The sequence below is a fragment of the Crotalus tigris genome, unplaced genomic scaffold, assembly GCF_016545835.1.
Source record: "Crotalus tigris isolate CLP2741 ecotype Arizona unplaced genomic scaffold, ASM1654583v1 scf7180000024116.2146003, whole genome shotgun sequence".
NCBI lineage: Eukaryota > Metazoa > Chordata > Lepidosauria > Squamata > Viperidae > Crotalus > Crotalus tigris.
This window is the reverse complement of record NW_024100393.1, coordinates 1,537,350-1,561,676: the sequence shown is the minus strand read 5'-3', so window position 1 is coordinate 1,561,676 and position 24,327 is coordinate 1,537,350. Positions and strand designations below refer to the sequence as shown.

Here is a 24,327-nt window from a genome sequence, read left to right as displayed (position 1 = left end):
CTAGACCAGCGGTTCTCAACCTGTGGGTCGGGACCCCATTTGGGGTCGAACGACCATTTCACGGGGGTCGCCAAACAACGCAGTCCGCCATTCCCCCCCCCCTTTTTTTCCTTAGCTGTGCTACTCCCTTTTATTCTATTGGCTTTTGAAAGCCAATAGAATAGACTCTCTTGAATAGAGTCTAATTCTATTGGCTTTCAAAAGCCAATAGGAATTGTCCAGGCTGTCTCTGCCCTGCTGAGCCTGCCAAAAGTCCCATTCTGCAAACGGTGCTGCACCAGTTGAGCAGTCCTCGACTTACGACCGGTTGAATAGTCCTCGACTTACGACCAGTTTGGGGTCGCGGTATTAAAAAGGTTGAGAACCACTGGCCTAGATACTTGTTGGAAACTGTCCTTCCGATGCTGGCTGGGGAATTCTGGGAATTGGAAGTCCACAAAGGTCTTAAAGGCGCCCAGGTTGGGCACCCCTGCTTTGAAGTCTCCCTGCTGTAAAGAGTTGAAGTGCAGTTGATACTGAAAGGGAGAAATACTGCTAGGAGCTGTGTTGTCCACCACGGCCTTTCTCTCATCCCTGGTCCGCCACTGTTGCCTTCAAGCCGCCGAGCGATCTGCATGCGGTAATGCCTCTCCCTGCTTCCCCTTATGCCTTTTGCAGAACAGTTGGGTGCCCAGAAGAGGGGATCAGGGTCCTAAGACCATTGACCAGATTCACAAGGAGGCTGAGATGGAGGAGCACCGGGAGCACATTAAAGTGCAACAACTGATGTCCAAGCAAGACAAGAGGAGAGGGCCTCCAGGCCCATCGTCCACAGGTGAGGTGGAAACCAAGAGAAATAAGAGGTCGTCTCGATGTTTTCTGCGCCGTTGTAACTTCAAAAGAGTCACTAAATGAACTGTCCTAAGTCGGGGACCGCCTGCATTGTTTCGTATGCGCTCACTGTTTCAACGGAAGGCAACTGTGTCTTTTTACAACGAGTCTAGGGGACTCAGGCAGGTGGTTTCTTCCCACGCTAACTTCTTTTTTCTTCTTCTATTTCAGTGTTTCTCAACCTTGACCATTTTAAGGCATGTGGACTTCAACTCCCAGAATTCCACAGCCAGCATTGCTGGCTGTGGAATTCTGGGAATTGAAGTCCACATGCCTTAAAATGGTCAAGGTTGAGAAACACTGTTCTATTTCAACATACAATGTTCTTTCCAATTCTCTTTTTTTTTATTGAAAAGTTTTATAAAAATTACAGTATACACCCCAAAGCCCACCCACCCTAAACCTCCCTCCCTCCCTCCCCCACTTCCCAGAGCTGAGTACAGGGTTACAAATATAATAATCAAACTCTAACTAACATTAACCAACTATATAAATAACCCAGTCCACAATACGCTTTAACTCCCCTTTAACATAGGTATAAACAAATTAAAAATAAACATAATAATATAAACAAGTCTATATCCTAATTATTAAACAATACAATATCCAAATTGTTAAACAATACTAATACTAAAAATAATAAAACGTTCTTTCCAATTCTTATGCTTACCTATTACTGGATGGCTTATTTCCCTGAGGTAATGGGGCAAGATAGATTCTTTTTTTCTTTTCTTTTTTTTAGAAACGTTTTATTGATTTTTTTTTTACAGTAACAATTCTTAGTGCCTAGTGTACAGTGTGTTGTCTTGGTTCATGTATTTTGAAAAAAAACGCATCAATAGTAGTTAATTCACAGACAATAATTATTATTTTTTATAATTCCATAATTAGTATATTCATTAATGGTGTATTTCTTTGATCGTCTCTTCTCCCAATAATATTCTCCTTCTTCAACCTTAAACAAATATACTCTTAATTTTTTCAATGCATAAATGGTTAAATATAAACATTTTTTTCATGTCCACATATGACATTTTTTCTTATCAACTTGTGTTATTTTTCTAAAAATCATCTTATTAGTTCGCCATATATCCTATTCTCACAGTTCTGATTTAAACTTAATTTCCCCTTAATATTCAAACAATTCTTATCAGTCATAATTTGCTCAATACATCTAAATATCCAGGTTTTCCATTTAGATGCACCATCCCAAAGTTCCTATTTCATACGTTATGAAAATACTATACTGCTTATCTATCTTACGACATCTGCCTCTAACATCGTCTCTGATCAGTTTATATTTCACTTACATTTGTAGAAGTTAATTTGTTAAATCGCGATATATCTTTTATACATTCTTCTTTACCAATCCATTTTTTTCTCTGAACTTTGTTCGTTGTGCAAAAAGCAAATGCGGGCCCTTTGTTCCCAGCTTTCTCTCTGTTGCAGAGAGCGAATCCTTTTTATTGAAACGTTTCCAATAAATTGTCTTAAAATAATATTCCAACCTAGTATGCTTAATTGGAGTCTAATATGCCAAGACAGAGCCTAATACCAGATTGGACTATTAATACCCTTTCCGTTACACAGTGATAAAATAAACCATTGCAGTTAGTCCTCGACTTACGACAGTTCATTTAGTGACCGAATAATGAGTTACGATCGTTTTTCACACTTACGACCCTCACAACATCCTCAGGGTCACGTGATCCAAATTCAGACGCTTGGCAACTGACTCACATTTATGACGGTTGCACCATCCCCAGGGTCACGTGATCCACCTTCCAGGACTTTCTGATAAGCAAAGTCAATGGGGAAAGCCAGATTCACTTCACAACCGTGATACTAACTTAACAACTGCAGTGATTCGCTTAACAACTGTGGCAAGAAAGGTCGTCAAAAGGGGCAAAATTCAACTAACGGCTGTCTCGTTCAACAACAGAAATTTTGGGGCTCAGTTGTGGTCATAAGTCGAGGACTGTCTGTCCTCCCAAAGTAGCAAATTCTTAGCTCCGGTGGAAATATCAGTTCTAGCTTTCGCCGAGTGCAGACTTGACCCTGGGAAAAACTGGTGCTCTCAAAGAATGAGACGTATTCTTGACTTGGGCTTATCTCTGCAGGGGGACGAGGAAACCTAGTATCAGATGATGGTTGGAACACCGTTCCCATCACCAAGGGCAACCGACCCATTGACCCCAGCAGGTTAACCAAGATCACTAAGGTGAGTTGCTGACTGGTTTTGGGTACTAGTAAAACTGGGGTTGGGAGGCAGTGTCTTCTTTTTCTGGATGATGGAAGATAAAATCGACAGGTCCTGATTTTTGATAGCCTTTAGTTAACATGCTCTAGTTTTTTTTTAATTTTTAAAGGGTCAAGGCTCAAAATTTGTTGTTTATTATGTTATAATAATCTTTATAAAGGTATCCAGCCTGTCTTTCAAATAAAACTACACAAATGTGTTAAGTTAAATTTGTTAAGTAAATAAGACCTTCATCTGAGAGGTCTATGGAGATTCTCAGTCATCCAGGTCATGGTTGTCCCAAAGATGCTTTTTCAAGAGGCAACTGGACTTTCTTGTTATTCTTTGAAGACGTTTCGCTTCTTATCCCAGAAGCTTCTTTAGCTCTGACTGGATGGTGAGGAATGGAAGGATTTATACTCCTTGCAGACAGCTGGTCATTTGCATTCTTTTAGGCAGTGGTTCTCAACCTTTTTAATGCCGCGACCCCCAACTGGTTGTAAGTCGAGGACTACTCAACCGGTCGTAAGTCGAGGACTACTCAACTAGTGCAGCACTGTTTGCAGAATGGGACTTTTGGCGGCTTAGCAGGGCAGAGACAGCCTGGACAATTCCTATTGGCTTTTGAAAGCCAATAGAATTAGACTCTATTCAAGAGAGTCTATTCTATTGGCTTTCAAAAGCCAATAAAATAAAAGGGAGTAGCACAGCTAAGGAAAAGGGGGGGAAAATGGTGGACTGCGTTGTTTGGCGACCCCTGTGAAATGGTCGTTCGACCCCAAATGGGGTCCCAACCCACAGGTTGAGAACCACTGTTTTAGGGAGTCGTTGAGGCCACTTGGAGGTTTATTCGTGTCCTCAGGGTCATCTGAGTAATGCAAATGGGTGTGGAACCACAGCTCCACACCCACTTGCACTATATACCTGGCCCTGAGGACACAGATAAATATCCAAGTAGCCTCAACGACTCACTAAAAGAATGCAAATGACCCGCTGTCTGCAAGGCATATAAATCCTTCCATTCCCCACCACCCAGTCAGAGCTGAAGAAGCTTCTTGGATGAGAAGGGAAAGGTCTTCAAAGAATTACAAAACAGTCCAGTTGCCTCTTGAAAAAGCATCTTTGGGACTTCACCTGGGATGAATGAGGGCACTGAGTAGTACTTTGAATGGCCATAAGTGTGTCTTTGCATTATATGTGACAGATTCTGTACTGCTTTAGATGTTTATTGAAGACGTTAGGCGTTTGCCTGCGAGATGGAGGCAGAACAATTAAGGTGGCAGAAAAGCATGCCTGCTAAATAGTAAGCCAACGAACGGTGTCTGTTTGTCTCTCTCCTTCCGACAGCCTAGTTCTATTGACACTAACAGTCAGCTCTTTGCACCTGGCGGGCGGCTGAGCTGGGGGAAAGGCAGCAGCGGCGGTTCGGGTGCCAAACCTGCTGAACCGGGTAAGGTGGCAAACCAGCATAAACGGGAGTGTGGCGAAAATGGGTGGTGATGCCCTGGAGTTCCGTACGCGTCCAACTTGCCATTTTCCTGCCTGCAGCTTCTGACGCCAACCGTCCGGCCACGAGTACTTTGAATCGTTTTTCAGCCTTACAACAGTCGGCTCCTGCAGAGAGCCAAGACGTTCGGCGTGTGGTGCAAAGGTGGGTCGTCTTCTCTGCGCGTCTTGGGGAAATGATATACGTATCGTTCGCATCTGTATGTATTTGTATGATATCACATGTATCGTAACTTCATTTTGACTGAGGAAGTCAGTTGGGTGAGTAACGAAACACCTCAGTTTAATGAACTTTGTTCCAGTTGCCATGATTTAATCTTTTAGGATACTTTTGGCCTGGAGGATTGAATCTTCATTGACATGTTGCGTTTAGAACAGAATAGACTAGCCGAGTTGGAAGGGACTTTGGAGGTCTTCTAGTCCAACTTCCTGCTTAGGCAGGAAACCCTACGCCATTTCAGACATTTCATTTTGGGGAGAAGCCCCTGCAGTCCTTATGGCAAGAGCTAGTACATTCCAACGGCTCCCTGACTTTCTGCCGAACCAAAAATTTTCATTTTGACTGAAGGCGTTACTTGCATGAGTAACGAAACCCCTCAGTTCAATCAACTTGGCTCCAGTTGCCGTGATTTCACCTTTTTAGATACTTGGGAAAGGATGATGTCTCTGTTCCAGGTTTGAGATTGCCTTGGAGTTTTGTTTAACTCCTGCCCCTTCCGTTCTGTAGCACTTAACGCAACGGGAGCATTCAATGATGGGTGAGCCTTAGGAGGCTACCCTTTTTCCCTCCGTGGGAGAGACTTCTGGATTCTTCTGCAAGATGCTGGAAAGGGTGGCCTTGCCTAAGGGAGGCACTTTTGGGTGCTGTATTTGCAGAAGTAGCAGCAGCCGCGACCGCTCCGAAAAAGGCAGTGAGCGGAGTGAGCGCTTGGAGCGGGCGGAGCGAGGCGACCGCGTGGAGCGGAGCGAGAGGGTAGAGCGGATGGAGAGGAACCGAACCGCGGTCACCAAGCGCAGCTTCAGCAAAGAAATGGAGGACCGGAGCCGGGAGCGTGAACGGGAGCGGCAAGGGGTCCTGGAAACGGTGCGCAAAGTGGCTAGCATGACAGAAGAACGAGACCGAAGCAGGGAACCTGGTGAGTGGGAGTATTGGGGTGGGTGTGCAAATAAGAAATGAAACAGGGACCAGATTTTCTGTCTCTTCCCTCCCCATCCCAATTCCAGGCCAGAAGGAACTCTGATTTTATTTTCTCTGTTCTTCCTTTTTTTTTTTTTCATTTCAAAATTTTATTAGTTGATCAAAATATAATGTAAGATACAAAATTACAAAAGGAAATAATAGGAAAACAAGGGAGGGAAGCAGGAAGAAGAAAAAAGTGTAGGGCACCGGCGGGGGGATGACTCCTTTTGGTGCAGTAGAATGAGGTAATAGCATAAAACCTCGGCTTTTTTTTAATTTCCTTTTTAATAAAAAGTTTTTATTTTCCATTTATTCAACATATACAAAATTCAGTTTACAAAATAAGATAAATTCATAATCATAACCATTGGGTGCCGCTTGCTCATTCCCCCCCAGGCTGCATCCACCCTCTCTAATACCTTTCCTATCTCCATCCTCTTTCTCTCCTCCCCTCACTACTCTCTTCCCCTCCCCTTCTCCACTTACCATCCTACTTCCTCCCTACACCTTCCTCCCCTCTCATCCCTCTCAAACACAGGAATACAGCATAGGGGAAGTGCCCAAGCAGCACCTCTCTCATAAATTACCATATCTATATTATCCTATTCTACCTATTTACCCACCCACTCACCCACCCACCCTTAACCCCCCCCTCACTTCCCAGAACAGAGTACAGGGTTATTAATAACAAAATTAACAATATGCAATAAAAAGAAAAAAGAAAAGGAAAGAAAAAAAATCATACTTAGTCCTCGGCTTTTTATTTTGATGTAATAATATATACCAGCCATTTCTATAACAACAAACCTATGTAATCAGCAAAAACCCAAATCAGCCTTTCATTTTTTTTCACCCCCTCAAGCACAAAATCCAAAAATGGATTCCAAATAGAAACAAAATTGTTTTCTTTAATGAAAGCAGTCAACTTAGCCATCTCGGCTAGCTCCATTAACTTTAGCAGCCATTCATCCGTTGTGGGAATCAAAGTGTCCTTCCATTTGTGTGCATACAGTAATCTTGCTTCCGTCAACATATTAAGCATCAAAGTCCCACATTTTCTTTCAAGTCATTATCCGTTAAACCCAAAAGAAAAGTCTCTGGTTTTATCTTTACACTCACCTCGAGAATAGCAATAGCACTTAGATTTAAATACCGCTTCCTAGCACTGTACAGCCTTCTCTAAGCGGTTTGCAGAGTCAGCATATTGACCCCCCCCCCAACATTCTGGATCCTCATTTTACTGACCTCAGAAGGACGGGAGGCTGAGTCAACCTCGAGTCGGTCGGGATCGAACTGCTAGCAGTGGGCAGAATTACCCTGCAATACTGCATTCTAACCACTGCGCCACTAGGACTCTACAGAATTCTACAGAATCTTCTGTATTGTGATGTGAACCCTTCTCCAATATTTCTTCCTCTTTCTCTGCCTTTCTCACATTCACTCTTCCCTGCAGCCAAGCGTGAGCCAGTGGCTCCCGAACTGCCCCCCAAACCTGCCTTATCCGAGGAGGAGCTGGAGAAGAAGGCCAAGGCCATCACTGAGGAATACCTACACATCAACGATATGAAGGTTTGTTTTGGGCTGTGGTAGGAGGAACATAAAGTAAAACCCGGAGTAGATTTTTGGCAATGGGAATGGCGATTCAGCAGCTGTGGCATTTGGGAGAATGTGAGGCCAGAGGTCCTTGGGATAAATGATGAGCTAGCACTTGCTAAGTCTGGCAGAGGAAATTCAGAGGTGTCTCAGAATGTGGCTTTTTAATTTTATTTTACTCTGCCTTAGGAAGACTTTGAATTTCAGGTTTTCCTAATCAGTGTAAACCACAAGTGAAACCACCTTTGGATTTGCTCCTTTGCTTCTGACTCAGGAGCAAGCAGCAAACCAACTAAGCAAGCGAAACCTCTCTGCCTGATTAAAAATATTGTACTTTTTTCCCCCCCTGGGGAGTGGGTAATGTGAAGAACAGGCCTATTAATTCAAAACGTTCCAGTGGATTTAACAGGAAAATAGGCCATTTGATTTAAGCAATGTGTTGACAGATGACCCTACTGTGGTAGCCAGTGCCTGGCTGAGGAATTCTGGGAGTTGAAGTCCACAAGTCATAAAAGGGCCAGGTTTGAAGACCCCTGGTGTAGGATCTCCTGCTTGTGCAGGAGGTTGGACTAGAATAGTGGTTCTCAACCTTTTTAATGCCGTGACCCCCAACCGGTCGTAAGTCGAGGACTACTCAACTGGTGCAGCACCGTTTGCAGAATGGGACTTTTGGCGGGCTCAGCAGGGCAGAGACAGCCTGGACAATTCCTATTGGCTTTTGAAAGCCAATAGGATAAGACTCTAAGGAAAAGGGGGAAAAAAATGGCGGACTGCGTTGTTTGGTTACCCCCATGAAATGGTCGTTCGACCCCAAATGGGGTCCCGACCCACAGGTTGAGAACCACTGGACTAGAAGACCTCCACAGTCCCTTCCAGCCCTTATTATTCTGTCCTGATCCTTGGTCTGCTGGTGTCATCTGCAGCAGGGTCTAAAGCCTCTCCCCCCACCCCTCACCCGCTTTCTCTTTCCAGGAAGCTGTGCAGTGTGTACAGGAACTGGGTTGTCCAACTCAGCTCTATATCTTTGTCCGGAATGGCATCGAGTCCACGTTAGAGCGAAGCACCATCGCTCGCGAGCACATGGGGCTGCTGCTGTATCACTTGGTCAAGGCAGACCACCTCCCCAAGGAGCAGTACTACAAGGGGTAATGGGGTCTGCCCCTCCCTCTCTCTCTCCCTCTCTCTCTCCCTCTCTCCCTTCCTCCCTCTCTCCCTCCCTCTCTCTCTCTCCCTCCCTCTCTCCCTCCCTCCCTCTCTCCCTCCCTCCCTCTCTCTCTCCCTCTCGCCAGGAAGAGCTGGGGAAGGGTTGCCAGAGGGTTGGGGAGCAGGACGACACGTGGGTAGGCGTCCTAGAGCTGGTAGGATCCTCACCCTTGGCTTTTGACTTCCAGGCTGCAAGAGATCCTGGAGATTGGGGAAGACATGGAGATCGATATACCCCATATATGGCTGTACTTGGCCGAGATTATCACTCCCATTTTGAGAGAAGGCGGGATTTCCATGGAGGAGCTCTTCAGGTAAGCTGAGCGACACCCCTGCATAGTTTGTCCCAGAGGGGCTTTTTCAAAAGGCAACTGGACTTCCTTGTTTTTTTTCCCCCTTGGAAACATTTCGCTTCTCACCCAAGAGACTTCTTCACCTCTAACTGAATGGTGGAGGAATTCTTATACCTATCTATCTATCTACCTACCTACCTACCTACCTACCTACCTACCTATATATATCTATATCTGTATCTCTATCTCTATCTATATCTATCTAATTACGTTAAAATTCGAATCCTGGGTAACGCCATGTAGTAAAAACAAATAAATACGAACACCAGGATAATATCAAACTAGGATTTGTTTAATAAAATGCTGAGCTTTCATCGGCCAGCACTGCCGACATCATCAGAACATAGAAACAAGTCAATGGGCGTTTCCTTTTATAACACCGGCCGGTTTTGCACGGTCCATCTGATGTCTCTGATTGTTTCATTCTTGAAAGGCACGTACTCGCTGTTCCTTTGATGGTTTTTAAAGCCGCAATTCCCTTATCCACTTTCTTTTCTCCAATCCCCTCCCTTGTGCACCCTCCCGCTGTCCGTCATTGCACCACCAATTTCTAGGGCTTCTGTTCCCTCCCCCTCTTTTTCCTTTTGCCCATCACTTTCTTCGTATGCATCCCATCATCCAGATTCGTTGTTCCTTCCTCACCCTCTTTTCCGGTTGTTTCCCTCACCTGCCCACGGCTGTCTGCTGTAATCTCAATGATTTTTAGGGTCGCTACTCCCCTCTCCTCCTTTTCCCCAACCGTTGATTTGTTTGTGTGTTTCCAGCCACCCCATTTTGTTACACGCTTTCGCTCATTTCCCTCTCCTCGTTTCTACCCCAAAGCACAACCGTTCTTTCCCTGGAGGGCTGTGGGCAGGATGTGTATCCAATAAAAGTCCTCTTGCTTTTTCGCTCCGCTGCTCCTGCGCGTGCGGGTCTGAATGTTTGTCCAGGAGGGCTCTGGCATGCCCGTTCCTGCCTCCTCTCTTCTATTGAAGGACGTTGTCCCTCTCGGGATGCCCCAAGGCATGTTGAGAGCCTTCTTCCCACCATTCACTCTGATCTTCCTTCGTCTGTGATCCTCACACTTGCATCACCAAACTCTCTGCACATCTTGGAGTGAAAAAGCAAGAGGACTTTATTGGATACACATCCTGCCAACAGCCCTCCAGGGAAAGAACGGTCTTTATTAGTTTTTAATAGGATTAGGAATAGGGTGGAATCGGGGTTGGGGTTAGGGTTAGGCTTTTTTAAAATAACATTCTTTTTTTATTATTATTATTATAATTTTTACAATTTTATAATAAAAAGCCCTTTCCCAATCCCTCCCAACCCTCCCCAAAACCCTCCCCCGTTCTTCCCAGAGCTAGATACAGAGTTAACTAAAACTTAATAGAAAAAGCTTATAAACTCAAATAAACCACAAACAAATATGATTATATTCAATGAACAAATTGTTAAATACATTAACTCCATTATATATAAAAAAAACAGAAAGAGAAAAAGAAGAAAGAAAATAAAAAATAATAATAAAAGGGAAAAAAAGAGAAAAACTAAACTATTCTACACTTCTAAATAATATCTTAAACTTTAAATATAAATTATCAAAAGCTAAATAATATTTTCTAATATCATACCTATATTGTATAAAATTTATCCATCTTTTCCACACCAAGAGATACTTCTCTTGCGATTGATAAAATAACATTCTTGATATTTAGCAAACAGCATGTTGCCTGGGTTCATGTATTTAAAAAAAACAACGAACGGTAATTACAATAGGTTAATTAATCGCTGGATAGTCTTCATCTTACTAGTATATATTACATACTAGTAAGTAATATCACATTCCTTTCTCTCTAACTCCTTTTTCTAGCCATTGATAAAAATTATCCCGTGTTCTAAAATACACTGGATCTTCTTTCTCTCTTTTTATCTTTTAAGGTCGATGTATCCATTTCTGCACACTCTCAAATTTTCTTAATTAATTCTTCTTCAGTTGGTAAATTTTCATTTTTCCAATGCTGGGCCAATACAATTCTTGCTGCCGTTAGTACACGTAAAATAAAATATATACAGTCTCTCTCATAACTCGCTCCTATTATTCCTAACAAAAAGGAAGCGAAACATTTCCAAAGAAAAAGAAACAACAGGGAAGTCCAGCTGACTTTTGGAAAAGCACCTCTGGGATAACCGTGACCTGGATGACTGGGAATCTCCATAGATGCGCCCGCGTTCTCTGCTGCTGTATCCTGTTCCTGTTGCCTGACCTCCTTCCCCACCCCCTCTGCTTTTTTTTCCAGGGAGATCGCCAAGCCCCTAGTCCCTATTGGCAAGGCCACAACTCTATTGGTGGAGATCCTGGGCCTGCTTTGCAAAGGAATGGTATGTTCTGCAAGCAGCGCATCTGCTTATGGGCCTCTGTGAAGGATTGAGAAGATTGACCATTCTGGGTTTGTTTAGCACCATCATGTGTCCCTGCCTTTGTTGGTTACCTTTGTTGGTTCTAGCACAGGGGTCCTCAAATGTGGCCACTTTAAGACTTGTGGACTTCAACTCCCAGAATTCCCCAGCCAGCATGGCTGGCTGGGGAATTCTGGAAGTCCACAAGTGGCCACATTTGAGGACCCCTGTCCTAGGAGAAGCCTGTTCAGATAAATCAGCCTCTATGAGGCCTTGTCTTTCACAGCTTTTGGTTCACTTGATCCAAAATGACATCTAACACAATCTTTCACTCTCCTTCCACCTCTGAGGAAGAGCTGGGAGCAGGTTGTTTGGTGGGAGTTGAGAGCAGGGATGATGGACAGGTCGTCCTTGACTTGGGATCAGCATTTTTTGTGGATCACCAAGGTGGTTGTTAAATGAATCGCAAAGTTGTGGAGCAAATTCAGCTTCTCCCATTGACTTGCTTGTTGAAAGATGGGTGGGAAGGTCACAGATGGCAATCACAGAATGCTGGGATGCTGCAACCATCGTGAATATGTGCCGGTTGCCAAGCACCTGGTCACGTGACTGGGGAGGCTGCACTGGTCATAAGAGGGAGGATTGCTATAAGTCACTTCCTTCAGTGCCATTATGGCGTTAAGGAGTCGCAAAACAAATGGTTCTACATCAAGAACTGCCTGTATTCTATCTGACCTTCTAGAATTAAGAGGACAAACCCACCCATGATACTTTTAGGCTTTAGATATACCGTGTTTCCCTGAAAATAAGACCAGGTCTATTTTTGGGGGGGGGCTCCAAAAGAGGCACCAGGTCTTATTTTCCGGGTAGGCCGTACCCACCTCCGGCACTGACAGCCCCACCTAGCAGGTCCACTTCTTCTGGGGCCGAAGTTGTGCAGCTGCATTCGGGCCTTCATTTTGCAGTCAGGCCTTTCCAGAAGGCCTAAGCAGCCGAGTATCGGGCTATGGATTCAATCCATAGCTTGGTGCTCGGCTTCTGAGATCTTGCAGAACCAAGGTACAGATTGAATCCATAGCTTGGTTCTTGGCCGCACAGGCCTTCCGGAAAGCCCCGTGACTGAGAAATGCAGGCCTGGGTACAGAAGAGGCCTCCGAAGAAGAAGTGGGCTGGTAAGGAGAGGTCTGGCTGCAAGGTAAGTGAGTGCAGGGCAGGTGAGGCAGCTCCACATACACCCCCACCCCAGCTTGATTTTTCGGTGTGCCTCGCCCCAGAACTAGGGCTTATTTTGGGGATAGGGCTTATATTTGGCCCATCCTCAAAAATCAAGCTAGGGCTTATTGTTGGTGTAGGCCAGGGGTAGGCAACTTTGGCTCTTTTATGACTCGTGGACTTCAACTCCCAGAATTCCTGAGCCAGCATGGCTCAGCTTGGAAACCTCTCCCTTTCCCCTCAGCATGGCTGGCTCAGGAATTCTGGGAGTTGAAGTCCACGAGTCATAAAAGAGCCAAGGTTGCTTACCCCTGGTGTAGGCCTTACTTTTCGGGAAAACGCGGTAGATGCTGTTTTGAGTCTATGCCCCTAACACACAACACGGCACCTTTCCGTGTAGGCTTCATGACAAAGCAAGAGGACAGCTGTCCTTTCAGTGAGGTTGTATGCAAAATGGTGCAACGATTGTGTCTCTTCCCTATAGAGCCACAAGAAGGCAGGAACATTATGGAGAGAAGGTGGACTGAGTTGGAAAGAGTTCCTGCCGGAGAACCAGGATATCAATAAGTTCATCACAGAGCAGGTAAGGAGGAAGTGCTGGGTAGTAAGATTGGTGATAAAGTATCCAAAATGACAGAAAATTAAGATTAAAACTGCTTTAAGCCTTCTGTTTCCTCATTGCTCACCTGATCTAGAGTGAAGTCCAGCAATATTATTCCCATAGGAAGCTTATGGGTCTCTGACAAGGAAGACACAAACGCTTTACTACTTTTGTGAAAAACAGCATTTTTTGGTCTAGTACACGGATCTTCAAACTTGGCCCTTTTATGACTTGTGGACTTCAACTCCCAGGGTGCCTCAGCCAGCGTGCCTGGCTGAGGAATTCTGGGACTTGAAGTCCACAAGTCATAAAGGGGCCAAATTTAAAGTCCCCTGGTCTAGTACTAGCAATAGGAATAAATAGCATTTAGACATACATACTGCTCCATAACGCTTTACAGCATCTCTTGGTGTAATGACTTATTGTTTTATCAATATATAGTATTAGCTAAAGTGTTGGATCAGGAGGTGGGGGAGAGAGAATCACATGAGAGGGAGGGAGGGAGAGGAGAGAGAGAATCACCATGATAATCACCATGGATGGTATATTTAATTATATTTATTATCGAACAAGAGGTAGAATATACTTCTAAGCCTAATGCAGCAATTGTGCGGTTCTGGGCACATTTTCACTTGCCCACCTGCCCTTCTCTTTGCAAGCTACCATGGCTTCTGGGTGTTATTTAGGATGCTGGCTGCCATCTTAGAAACCCCAGCCTGGGGCAGGTTGCTTGCAGGACTGCCTATCTGCAGTTGTTTCTACCAGCTCTGGCAGTGTGCATACCCTTGGGGCACCGTCGATTAAGCAGTGTCGTTCCCAGGAGGCTGTGCCATCTCTGCTGTAGCACATTCCCTCTGGAACAGCTGTCCCCTTTGAGTTTAAGACAGCTCTGCTCTGTTCGCTTTCTGGAAGACTTGGAAGAACGAGATTTTTCCCGCTTCTGAGCCAAGTGTTCGTGGCTCCACAATGTTTTTCTTTTAAATTACGCGCTACGAGCAATGTTTGCTTGGAGTTTGAGTTGCGTTGTATCCTATTGCATGGTGTTTGTTCTGTTTTCCTTTCCTTTGTTTTAGGTACAGCATTGTTAGCTGGCCAGAGTCTAGCTTGAGATGGCTGGCCTTATAAACTCTAGGGATGAGTGGAAAAATAAAAGTAAATGCCTTTGTACAAACCCCACAAAGGGTATTGAGATGCATTCGGTTTTCAATACTGGCGGTAATATCTAGCCTCATTTTCCCACGAGTTTATTTACACAGACCCTCTCCCCGTTGTAAAACTGTCGAGATTTGAGGGGGGAGGGAGCATTGCTTCATTGTGGAAGAACTTCTGTAGCTGAACTCTGCACATGGATCAGTTTTAAACTGCTCACTGTTTGGGTCCCATTTTTTGCAAGTGAATTTTCCTTTTCTCAAGACAAATGTGTAACTTCCTACATCTCTTGCCTGGCCTCTGCGCCTGGTTCACCATGGTTGACGCTGGCATTTATTTATCATTTGTTAAATTTATTCGCAACCTGTGGTCGTTGCCATGTGACATTGCATTGTAAGTAGAGTGACCAGGTTTTTTTTTTAGTGCAGTTGGCGTGGTTTTGTTTTAAATGTTCAATTCTTAGCTTCCATTAAGGAAGTTGACTCTTTTGGGGTGGTCTGTCTGGTCCAGGGGTGGGCAACCTTGGCTCTTTTATGACTCGTGGACTTCAATTCCCAGAATTCCTAAGCCAGCCATGCTGAGGGGAAAGGGAGAGGTTTCCAAGCTGAGCCATGCTGGCTCAGGAATTCTGGGAGTTGAAGTCCATGAGTCATGAAGGGGCCATAGTTCCCCCATGCTGGCTCAGGAATTCTGGGAGTTGAAGTCTACCCATCTCTGAGTGGTCAAGGTTGAAAAATACAGGCCTAGGCCAGGGGTAGGCAACCTTGGCTCTTTTATGACTAGTGGACTTCAACTCCCAGAATTCCTGAGCCGGCCATGCTGAGGGGAAAGGGAGAGGTTTCCAAGCTGAGCCATGCTGGCTCAGGAATTCTGGGAGTTGGTCCACGAGTCATGAAGTGGCCTAGGCCAGAGGTAGGCAATCTTGGCTCTTTTATGACTTGTGGACTTCAACTCCCAGAATTCCTGAGCCAGCCTGGCTCAGCTTGGAAACCTCTCCCTTTCCCCTCAGCATGGCTGGCTCAGGAATTCTGGGAGTTGAAGTCCACGAGTCATAAAAGAGCCAAGGTTGCCTACCTCTGGTTCTGGTCCGTTTGTATGTCTCTTTCAAGATTTATAAGACCACTCAACTCTAGACGATCAAGGTGCGGCCCTCATAACCATGCAAATCTCAGAAAAAGAAAAAAAACCTGACAGAAAACTAATAACATATAAGTAAAAGAAAATCTGAAATGTGGACTAGCAAGCCAGCACAGAACAAAATAAACTTAAACTGGCCCTATGAAAAGAGCCGGGTCTTAAGAACCTTCTTAACCTCAAGAAAGGTTGGGACTGTTGTATATTTGTGAGGAGGGAGGAAGATTGTTTCCAAGAGTAGGAATAACTACAGAAAAGTCCCACTTCTTAGATCCCATAAGATGAGAGGGCTTAAGTGTGCCTTGCCCGGGGCAGCCTGTGGGATGGGCAGATGTTTTTAGGAGAAAAATGATCTTCAACCCATTCCTGTATTTTGGCTAATGGATCCAATGCAGTTGCCTAATACTTATTTATTACATTTTTATGCCGTCCATCAGCCCCGATAAGATAACTCCGGGGAGCTGTCTTTGGGGCTCTTGCCCTCCTGTGGGCTGCAGTGGGTTTGTCATCCAGGGGTGCCTGTCACCTGGTTTCCTAATCCGATCTGCTCCCCTTTTGTTTCTGTTTCCAGAAAGTCGAATATACCATGGGCGACAGTTCGGATGCTCCTAGTCGGAAGGAGCTGACCTCTGAAGAACTCTGCAGACAAATAGAAAAGCTATTAAAAGAAAATGCCAATAACCAAAGAATATATGATTGGATTGAGGTGAGGAACCCTTTGAAGGACTCGTACAGGATCTTTCAGTAGGCTGTGTTGCTATTATTCTTCTCGTCTTCTCATCTTCCCTATTTCCTTCTCCTATGGCAGTGGTTCTCACCCTGTGGCAGCAAAGATGGTCTGTAAATGTTCTCAGGTCTAGAGAACCAAGAGGGCTGGACCCCAGAAAGCTGGGCAAAAAAACCTAAAATTTGACATATTTTCACTATCTTGATAGCTTTACCAGAGGCCTGAGAAACATCTTTGCTAAGCTCAGTGCTTTTTGGAAGCTCAAACCAAGTGGAATTTTTCCAACGTCAGGCCCTTTATATACCCTTGAGTCCTAATTTAGAAGCTATAATAAAGTGTGCATTGTGTATGTGCTTCTTAATCAGTGGATGTGGTCACATGTTAATTGGCCAGCTCTTGTCTGTACCAGTGATACTTCAATCGTGGCCACTTTAGGAAGAAGGGGGTGCCAAAATTAGCACAACTGTGCCACAGGCAAGATTTTTCTTCTAATGGTAAGGATAGTACCAGTCAGCTTAGTTGTAGTTTGGGAAGATTAACAATTGTTGATCATATGACTCTGGGACACCACAGCTGTCATAAATACCGTGTTTCCCCGAAAGTAAGGCCTACACCAGGGATAGGCAGCCTTGGCTCTTTTATGACTCGTGGACTTCAACTCCCAGAATTCCTGACCCAGCTGTGCTGAAGGGAAAGGGAGAGTTTCCAAGCTGAGCCAGGCTGGCTCAGGAATTCTGGGAGTTGAAGTCCACGAGTCATAAAAGAGCCAAGGTTGCCTACCCCTGACCTAGATCTTGGTAAGTTTAAGACTTGTGGACTTCAACTCCCAGAATTCCTGAGCCAGCATGGCTCAGCATGGAAACCTCTCCATTTCTCCTCAGCGTGGCTGGCTGAGGACTTCTGGGAGTTGAAGTCCACGAGTCATAAAAGAGCCCAGGTGGCCTACCCCTGAGATAGTCAAATAAATGTTCAGGCTGGATTTGGCATTCATTATTTTTCTGTGGCTTTGCCTGTACACGGTGTGCTTTTGTACCAGAGACAAACACCTTGTGTGTCTAATTCCACTTGGCCAAATAAAGTATTCAGTTCAATTCAATTCAATTCAAAAGGTTTCCAGAGTTTGCTCTAAGGCTGGCAAAATGGAATACAGGTCGTGCTCGACTTACGACCACAATCGAGCCCAACATTTGTATTGTGAAGTGTGAAATTTGTTAAGTGAATTTTGCTCCGTTTTACAACTTTTCCCCCTCACATTTCTTAACTGAATCGCTGCATTTGGCAAAGGACTAACCCGATTGTTAAGTGAATCTGGCTTCCCCATTGGCTTTGCCTGTCAGAAGGTTGCAAAAAGAGGATCACGTGATCCCGGGCCACGGCAACTGTCATAAACATGAGCCGGTTGCCAAGCGTCCAAATTTTGATGGGGGGAGTGCTGCAACCGTCGTCAGTGTGAAAATGGCCGTGTGACTTTTTTTCTAACTTCGAACGGTCACTAAATGGAACCGTTGAGGGCTACCTGTATTTTTGATCCACGAATTTTGAGATCTTTTTTTTTTCTCTCTTGGCAGGTAAACCTGAGTGAACAGCAGGTCTCCTCCAGTATGTTTATCAGGGCCCTGATGATGTCAGTGTGCCATTCCGCCGTCGTCTGTAAGCCTTTCCCCTTATCAAAGGGCAGACGGGGGGAGGGGGCTTTGGGGAGGCACCTATTATGGGAATCCCATGCAGCTAAATTGGGTGAAGTTGGTCTCAGCTGAGAAGAGCAGCCACCTGTCAATCAGTAGCATTGCCTAGTTTTCTGGACCCCCTCAGTATGGGTTGTGGTGTTGATAAGGCCCCCCGAGGGGGCACGACAGGGACCTGGAAGGCAAAGCTGTCATCCTGCAGAATTCCAGCTTTTAGGACCCTTCACCATTCGCCTGTCCAGCTGTCTAGAACCGGAGCTGCGGAGATTCTCAATCATCCAGGTCAGGGATCTTCAAACTCTTGGCCCTTTTATGACTTGTGGACTTCAACTCTCAGAATTCCTCAGCCAAGCATGCCTGGCTGAGGAATGCTGGGAATTGAAGTCCACAAGTCATAAAAGGGTCAGATTTGAAGACCCCTGATCCAGGTGATGCCTTGACTGATTGATATTCATCCAGGTGATGGTTGTCCCAAAGGTGTGCTTTCTCTCCCTCCCTCCCTCTCCGCGGGCGGGACTCCCAGGATCCTATTGGAAGCAGAGGGAGGGTCGTCCTTGGGGCCAGGCATAAAACTCTCCATTTGTTCAGCTGACCTCTTCCTTTACCTCCTCTGCTACAGTCGAGAATCCTTACCGGATGGAGAATCTTGTGATTAAGAGCCGAGCTAAGCTGCTGCAGAAATACTTGAGCGATGAAGATAAGGAGCTGCAGGCCCTTTATGCTTTACAAGCCCTAGTGGTGAAGCTGGACCAGCCAGCAAGTAAGTCTCCTCGTGGTTCCGGAAAAAGATCCTAAGCGGGACAGGGACGGAGGGGGAAGCAAGGCCATGAAGTCAGTGACATGAATTCCCCATCCAGAAATGTGGAATTCATCCTGAAAAGCAAACCTGAGCTTTACTCACTCAGCCTGCTTCTTTCTGTCTGGTGAGAATTGGACTTTGAATCTTAAAAGGACAGGTGTCTGTGGAGATTGCCAGTCCTCCAGGTCATGGTTGTCCCAAAAGCGCTTTTTTTTTTTCAAAAGTTCTGAACTTTTGAAGCATGGCTGGCTCAGGAATTCTGGGAGTTGAAGTCCATGACTCATAAAAGAGCCAAGGTTGCCTACCCCGCGCTATACTACAACTGTACAGGTATTTCGCATTTAACAGTCACAACGGAGCCCAAAATTTCTGTAGTTAAAGTGAGCTTTGACTCATTTTACGACCTTTCTACCGTTGTTAAGTGAATCACTGCAGCTGTTAAAGTTAGTAACAGGGTTGTTAAGGGGAATCTGGCTTCCTCATTGACTTTGCTTGTTTGAAGGTCACAAAAGGGGACCACGTGACAAAGACAACACACACACACACACACACACCCAGGTACGCTGCCACTGTCATCGGTGTGAGTCAGTTGCCAACCATTTTAAATTTTGATCCCTGCTTTTCGCTATTGCGAAAGTCGTAACGGTGAAAAATGGTCATCGGTCACTTTTTTTTCCAGTGCTGTTGTAACTTTGAACGATGACTTAATCGAACGGTTGTAAGTCAAGGATTACCTGTACTTTACCCAATCCAGTAGATCTCTGAAATGATCAGTTGCTTGGATGAAGAGGAAACAGAAGGAAAAAAAATCTCCTCCGACCCCCTTTATATTGGACTTTTCGAAACCGTCAAGCCCGTGGGCCTTTCAAAAATGCTGCGTTTCCACTTCCCCCCCCCCCCCTAATTCCTTCGACAAGCTGGTTAGAAAATCAGAACACCGAAGCAGAAGGCGTCGGAAGAGGGCTAAATTGCTTTAGATGCCTTAGGAACCAGCTGCGCTCGTCTTCCACTTTGCCGTCTATTGACGGAGCAGGATTTTGATATTTTTGGTACAGGACACGTGTGGCTGATTATAATGGAGGGGGAAATTACAGACCTACAGAAGCATCCTTTTGATCAGCGCGACAGAAAAGCGGTCCCAAATTATTAGGCCTTAAGGCTGAATTTTGAAAAACGCTCTGGCAGATGGTTTGCAAAAAAAAAAAAAAAGACAGGAAGATCACATATTTTTCCCTCCCCCCTCTCCCAGACTTCACTGCCTGATTATCATTGGGGGGGGGGTTAAATGCTGAATCTGCCCGTTTTCTTCCTGCTGTGTTTTGCAGGGGGAATTTTGATGAGGTTAAAGCAGGAGTCTTCAAACTTGACAAGTTTAAGACTTGTAGACTTCAACTCCCAGAATTCCTCAGCCAGCCCTCAGGGCTGGCTGAGGTATTCTGGGAGTTGAAGTCCACAAGTCTTAAAATTGCCAAGTCTTAAGACCCCTGAGGTAAAGTAATACAGGCAGGCCTTGGCCTAACGACCACAAGTGAGCCCGAAATTTCTGTTGCTAAGCGACACAGTTGAGTGCATTTTGCGCCATTTTCCGACTCTTCTTGCCACAGTTGTTAAGGGAATCACCGCACTTCTTACGTTAGTGACACGGTTGTTAAGTGAATCTGGCTCCCCCGTTGACTTTCCTTGCCAGAAGGTCCCAAAAGAGAATCACGTGACCCCGGGACGCTGCAACTGTCATAGATACGAGTCAGTTGCCCAGCGTCTGAATTGTGATCAGTTGGACATGTGATCAGTTGTAAGTGAGAAAACCGGTTGTGTCACTTTTTTCAGTGCCGTTGTAACGTTGAATGGTCACTAAATGAACTGTTGTAAAGCCGAGGACTACTGTATTTCTCTGGGAATGGGGTGCTGAATGAGAGGCGCTCACCGTGTCGACAGTCGCTGTTTTCCTGGCAGGGAACAAAACCCACAAAACACTACAAATTCCCATTGGGCCTCTGAAGATCAACCTTAGGTGTGCATTACCTGAGGGACAGGTATTTGAGGGACAGCCCTCAAAAGTTGCCACTGCATGACTAGTTCCTATTTCTGTTTTTCAAATGTTCACACCACCGCCGGCTGCCAAGTCCTTAAAGGGAGATCCAAACCAAAATTTAAAGCCTGCTTAGCAAAGATGTTTCTCAGGCCTCTGGTAAAGCTATCAAGATAGTGAAAATATGTCAAATTTTAGGGTTTTTTGCCCAGCTTTCTGGGGTCCAGCCCTCTTGGTTCTCTAGACCTGAGAAAATTTACAGACCATCTTTGCTGCCAGCCTTTCATAACTTGGCTCCTTCCTGGCTCTGTCGAGTCACATGATCCCCTTTTGCGACACTCTGATGGGCAACATCAACGGGGAAACTGAGATTAACCCGTGTTATTAATTTCACTCCTGCAGTGAATATGGGGCAAGCAAAGTCATAAAATGGAGCAAAACTCACTTAACAAATGTCTGATTGAACAATAGAAACTTTGGCCTCAGTTGTGGTTGTAGGTAGAGGACCACCTGTCTAAAGTTCTTGGATTACATTATAAAATGGGGGAAGACTCCTTGAACCACAGAAACATTGGGCTCGTCTGTCCCAGAGGTGCTTTTTCAGGAGGCATCTGGACTTTCTTGTTTGTTCTTTGAAGACGTTTCGCTTCTCATCCAAGAAGCTTCTTCAGCTCTGACAGGAAAGTGGGGAATGGAAACATTTACACTCCTTGCAGACAGCTGGTCATTTGCATTCTTTTAGAGAGTCGTTGAGGCCACCTGGAGGTTTATTTGTGTCCTCAGGGTCACCTGGGTGGTGCAAATGGGTGTGGGGCCTTAAGTTAAGCCGTAAGCCCAGCTCCACACCCATTTGCGCTACATAGCTGGCTCTGAGGGCACAGATAAGCATCCAGATAGCCTTAACGACTCTCTAAAAGAATGCAAATGACCAGCAGTCTGCCAGGAATACAGATCCTTCCATTCCCCACCACCCAGTCAGCTGAAGAAGCTTCTTGGGTGAGAAGCGAAACGTCTTCAAAGAAAATCCAGTTCTGAAAAAGAACCTTTGGGACAACCTTGGCCTGGATGACGGAGAACCTCCGTAGACGTCAGCCTCGGCTGTGGTTGTAAGTCGAGGGCGGCCTGCCTCAAGGCTCAGCAGGCCGGGAGGGAGGGGGATGCTCCCGGGCTGACCTGCTTTCTCTCCTTGCTTCCAGATCTCCTCCGAATGTTCTTTGATGCCCTGTACGACGAGGACGTGATAAAAGAGGATGCCTTCTACAAGTGGGAGTTGAGCAAGGACCCAGCCGAGCAGCAAGGAAAGGGTGTTGCCCTCAAGTCGGTCACAGCCTTTTACACTTGGTTGCGCGAAGCTGAGGACGAATCCGACAACAATTGAGCCCCACAAGAAGGGCGGGGTGGGGGGCAGACCGAGCCTGCCCTGCTGCCCTGGCCCCTCCTCGGAGTCTGGACTCCTTCGGGCGCTGGCACGGGGAAGGAGACACGCAGGACTGACCTTTGCCATCTTTTCTCCTGCCCGCCCTCATAAGACTGCTTTTTCTTTCTTTCCCCCTTTTTTTTTCCTTCTTTTTTTTTTTCCGGTTGGGATTTTTTTTTCCCCCTCTCTCCATTTTTGTTTTTCGTTTTCGTTTTAACAGCCTGTATTGGTTTGTGTCTTGACGATAATAAATTGATGCTCAAGGAGAGGTAGGTGTTGCTGTGGGCGCGCTCCGCTCAGAACCCAGGCTCGTTCCCCGGGGGAACCCGGATGATTTTCGTGAGCGGGGGGCCCCCCCTCAATTCTGCTGGTGCAAAAGCACCCCCCGAAACACATGTCTGATGGAAGGGGGTGGGTAGCCAACCCAATGCCTACGCTCCTGCCATCTCTCTTTCTCTCTCCTCTCTCTCACTCTCTCTCTCTCTCTCTCTCCTCTCCCTCCCCACTTTATTGCTGAAATATAGAGATTATATAAATATATATATAAAATATAAATATAGACTTATTAAATCTTTTGAGGTTGGAGAATAGAACTCTTTAACTGTCCACAAACGGCTCTTCAGATTTCTTTTCTTTTTTTTGCATCGCCGCCTGGAATTAACGTAAACCCACCCCCAAACCGGGATGGATGTTCCTTTGAAAAACAATTTTTTTTTGGCAAGCAAGGGAAACAGAAATCATTTCAAAGCTCCCCTTTGCTTAGGAGCTGCAGGCATCTCACCGGCCAAGAGGTGAGGGCAGCTCGGAGCTTCCCTGCCCCTCCACGAGCTCACCACGGCTGCCTTGGCCTACTAGGGTCAACCTCACCCCTTCGCCCGCTCGGGGTCCCCCTCGCCCACCTCCGAGCACACGGAAGGGGGGGGGGCGGGCGTGCGACCCGCTTCGTCTGCGCTTGGATAGTTAACGGAGCCGCGCTTGTAACGGAAAGGAAAACAAAAAGCAAAGCAAAAACGACAACGAAACCACAAACAGGAAAAAAAATATATATAAGGATACAATAACCGGTCACGTGAATTTGTAAATATGTTTTTTTTTCCTCCTTTTTCTTTTTTTTTTCTTTTTTTCATTTTTTTTTCTTCTTTTTCTTTACGGAGTATTTAATTGAAGATTCAAAAACAAAAAAAGAGCATCTTTTCACCGTAAACTGGAAATAATAATAATAATAAAAAAAGAGAACATTGCTAAACCAAGGTGACGTGTGGGTGATGTCGGATCCCTGTCCCGATCGCAGCAGGAATTTTGGGAGAGACGCCACGTCTTGGATCACCCCGACCTGCTGGGGGGGAAGGGGGGGGGAGCTTGGAGGTAGCCCTGCGTTTGAGCCGCTTGATGTGGGACGATTTGGCGTGTTGTTCTAAGCTACTTTTGAAGGAAAAAAAGGGGGGAGGGCAGGTTATCGGAGAAAGAATGGGCCTGAAGAAATTTACACAACGAAGAGGACGAGGCAACGTGGAGAAGGAGGGTTATTGTAAGTTCTACAAGTGCTTGTGCTTGCGTTGCGGCCGTGGCTAACTTTGATGGGACGTGAAAATAAAGTCTTTGGACAGGTTCCTTGCAAGCTTTGAAGCGTGCAGAGTTGTCTCCCAAATTGTGTTTGGAAAAAAAAAAACCTTTAAAATGCCACTGGCCGCGATCCCGTTGACGGTATTTTAATTGAAACCTACGTTTAGTTTGTGTCTTGGTTTACCTCTCTCTGCTTTCTAAGCCGTGGCTTTTCTAGCAGGCCACGTTCGAAGTCCTTAAACTGAAGGGCACTGAGTATTCCCGGTCTGAAAGGCAAATAGTAGTAGCACTTAGGCTTAACGTGGGTAGTCCTTGACTTACAACAGATTGGTTAGTGACCATTCAAAGTTACAACTGCGCTTAACGACCGTTTTTCACACTTAAATGATTGTTGTGGCATCCCCGTGGTCAGGTAATCGAAATTCAGACGCTTGGTAACCGACTTGTATTTATGATGGTCGTGGCGTCCCGGGGTCACGTGATCCCCTTTTGCAACCTGAACAGCAAAGTCAGTACGATTCACTTAACAACTGTGTTACTAACTTAACAAGTGCAGTGATTCACTTAACAGCTGTGGCAAGGTAAAATGGGGCAGAGCTTGCTCAGCAACAGAAATTTTGGGCTCAATTGACATAAGTCAAGGACTACCTGTACAGGTATTCCTCAAGTTACAACAATTCATTTA

The 24,327-nt window shown here is 45.5% G+C and overlaps 1 protein-coding gene across 16 annotated transcripts in view; it reads left to right on the top strand.

Moving 5' to 3' along the window:
• Nucleotides 1-23,697, top strand: part of EIF4G1 (eukaryotic translation initiation factor 4 gamma 1) — a 133,631-nt gene extending 109,934 nt beyond the window's left edge. For 15 of the 16 annotated variants that reach the window (XM_039322564.1, XM_039322562.1, XM_039322560.1 and 12 more), the window contains 14 exons: nucleotides 658-814; nucleotides 2,991-3,091; nucleotides 4,457-4,559; nucleotides 4,658-4,760; nucleotides 5,492-5,751; nucleotides 7,249-7,364; nucleotides 8,361-8,533; nucleotides 8,780-8,905; nucleotides 11,227-11,308; nucleotides 13,023-13,121; nucleotides 15,994-16,128; nucleotides 17,718-17,799; nucleotides 18,454-18,594; nucleotides 21,859-22,040. In XM_039322564.1, coding sequence (XP_039178498.1) covers nucleotides 658-814; nucleotides 2,991-3,091; nucleotides 4,457-4,559; nucleotides 4,658-4,760; nucleotides 5,492-5,751; nucleotides 7,249-7,364; nucleotides 8,361-8,533; nucleotides 8,780-8,905; nucleotides 11,227-11,308; nucleotides 13,023-13,121; nucleotides 15,994-16,128; nucleotides 17,718-17,799; nucleotides 18,454-18,594; nucleotides 21,859-22,040 — 1,860 coding nt within the window. Of the gene's footprint in view, nucleotides 1-657; nucleotides 815-2,990; nucleotides 3,092-4,456; nucleotides 4,560-4,657; nucleotides 4,761-5,491; nucleotides 5,752-7,248; nucleotides 7,365-8,360; nucleotides 8,534-8,779; nucleotides 8,906-11,226; nucleotides 11,309-13,022; nucleotides 13,122-15,993; nucleotides 16,129-17,717; nucleotides 17,800-18,453; nucleotides 18,595-21,858 lie in introns of all 16 variants that reach the window. The other variant, XM_039322553.1, reaches the window with a different exon arrangement.
• Nucleotides 23,698-24,327: the final 630 nt, after the last annotated feature.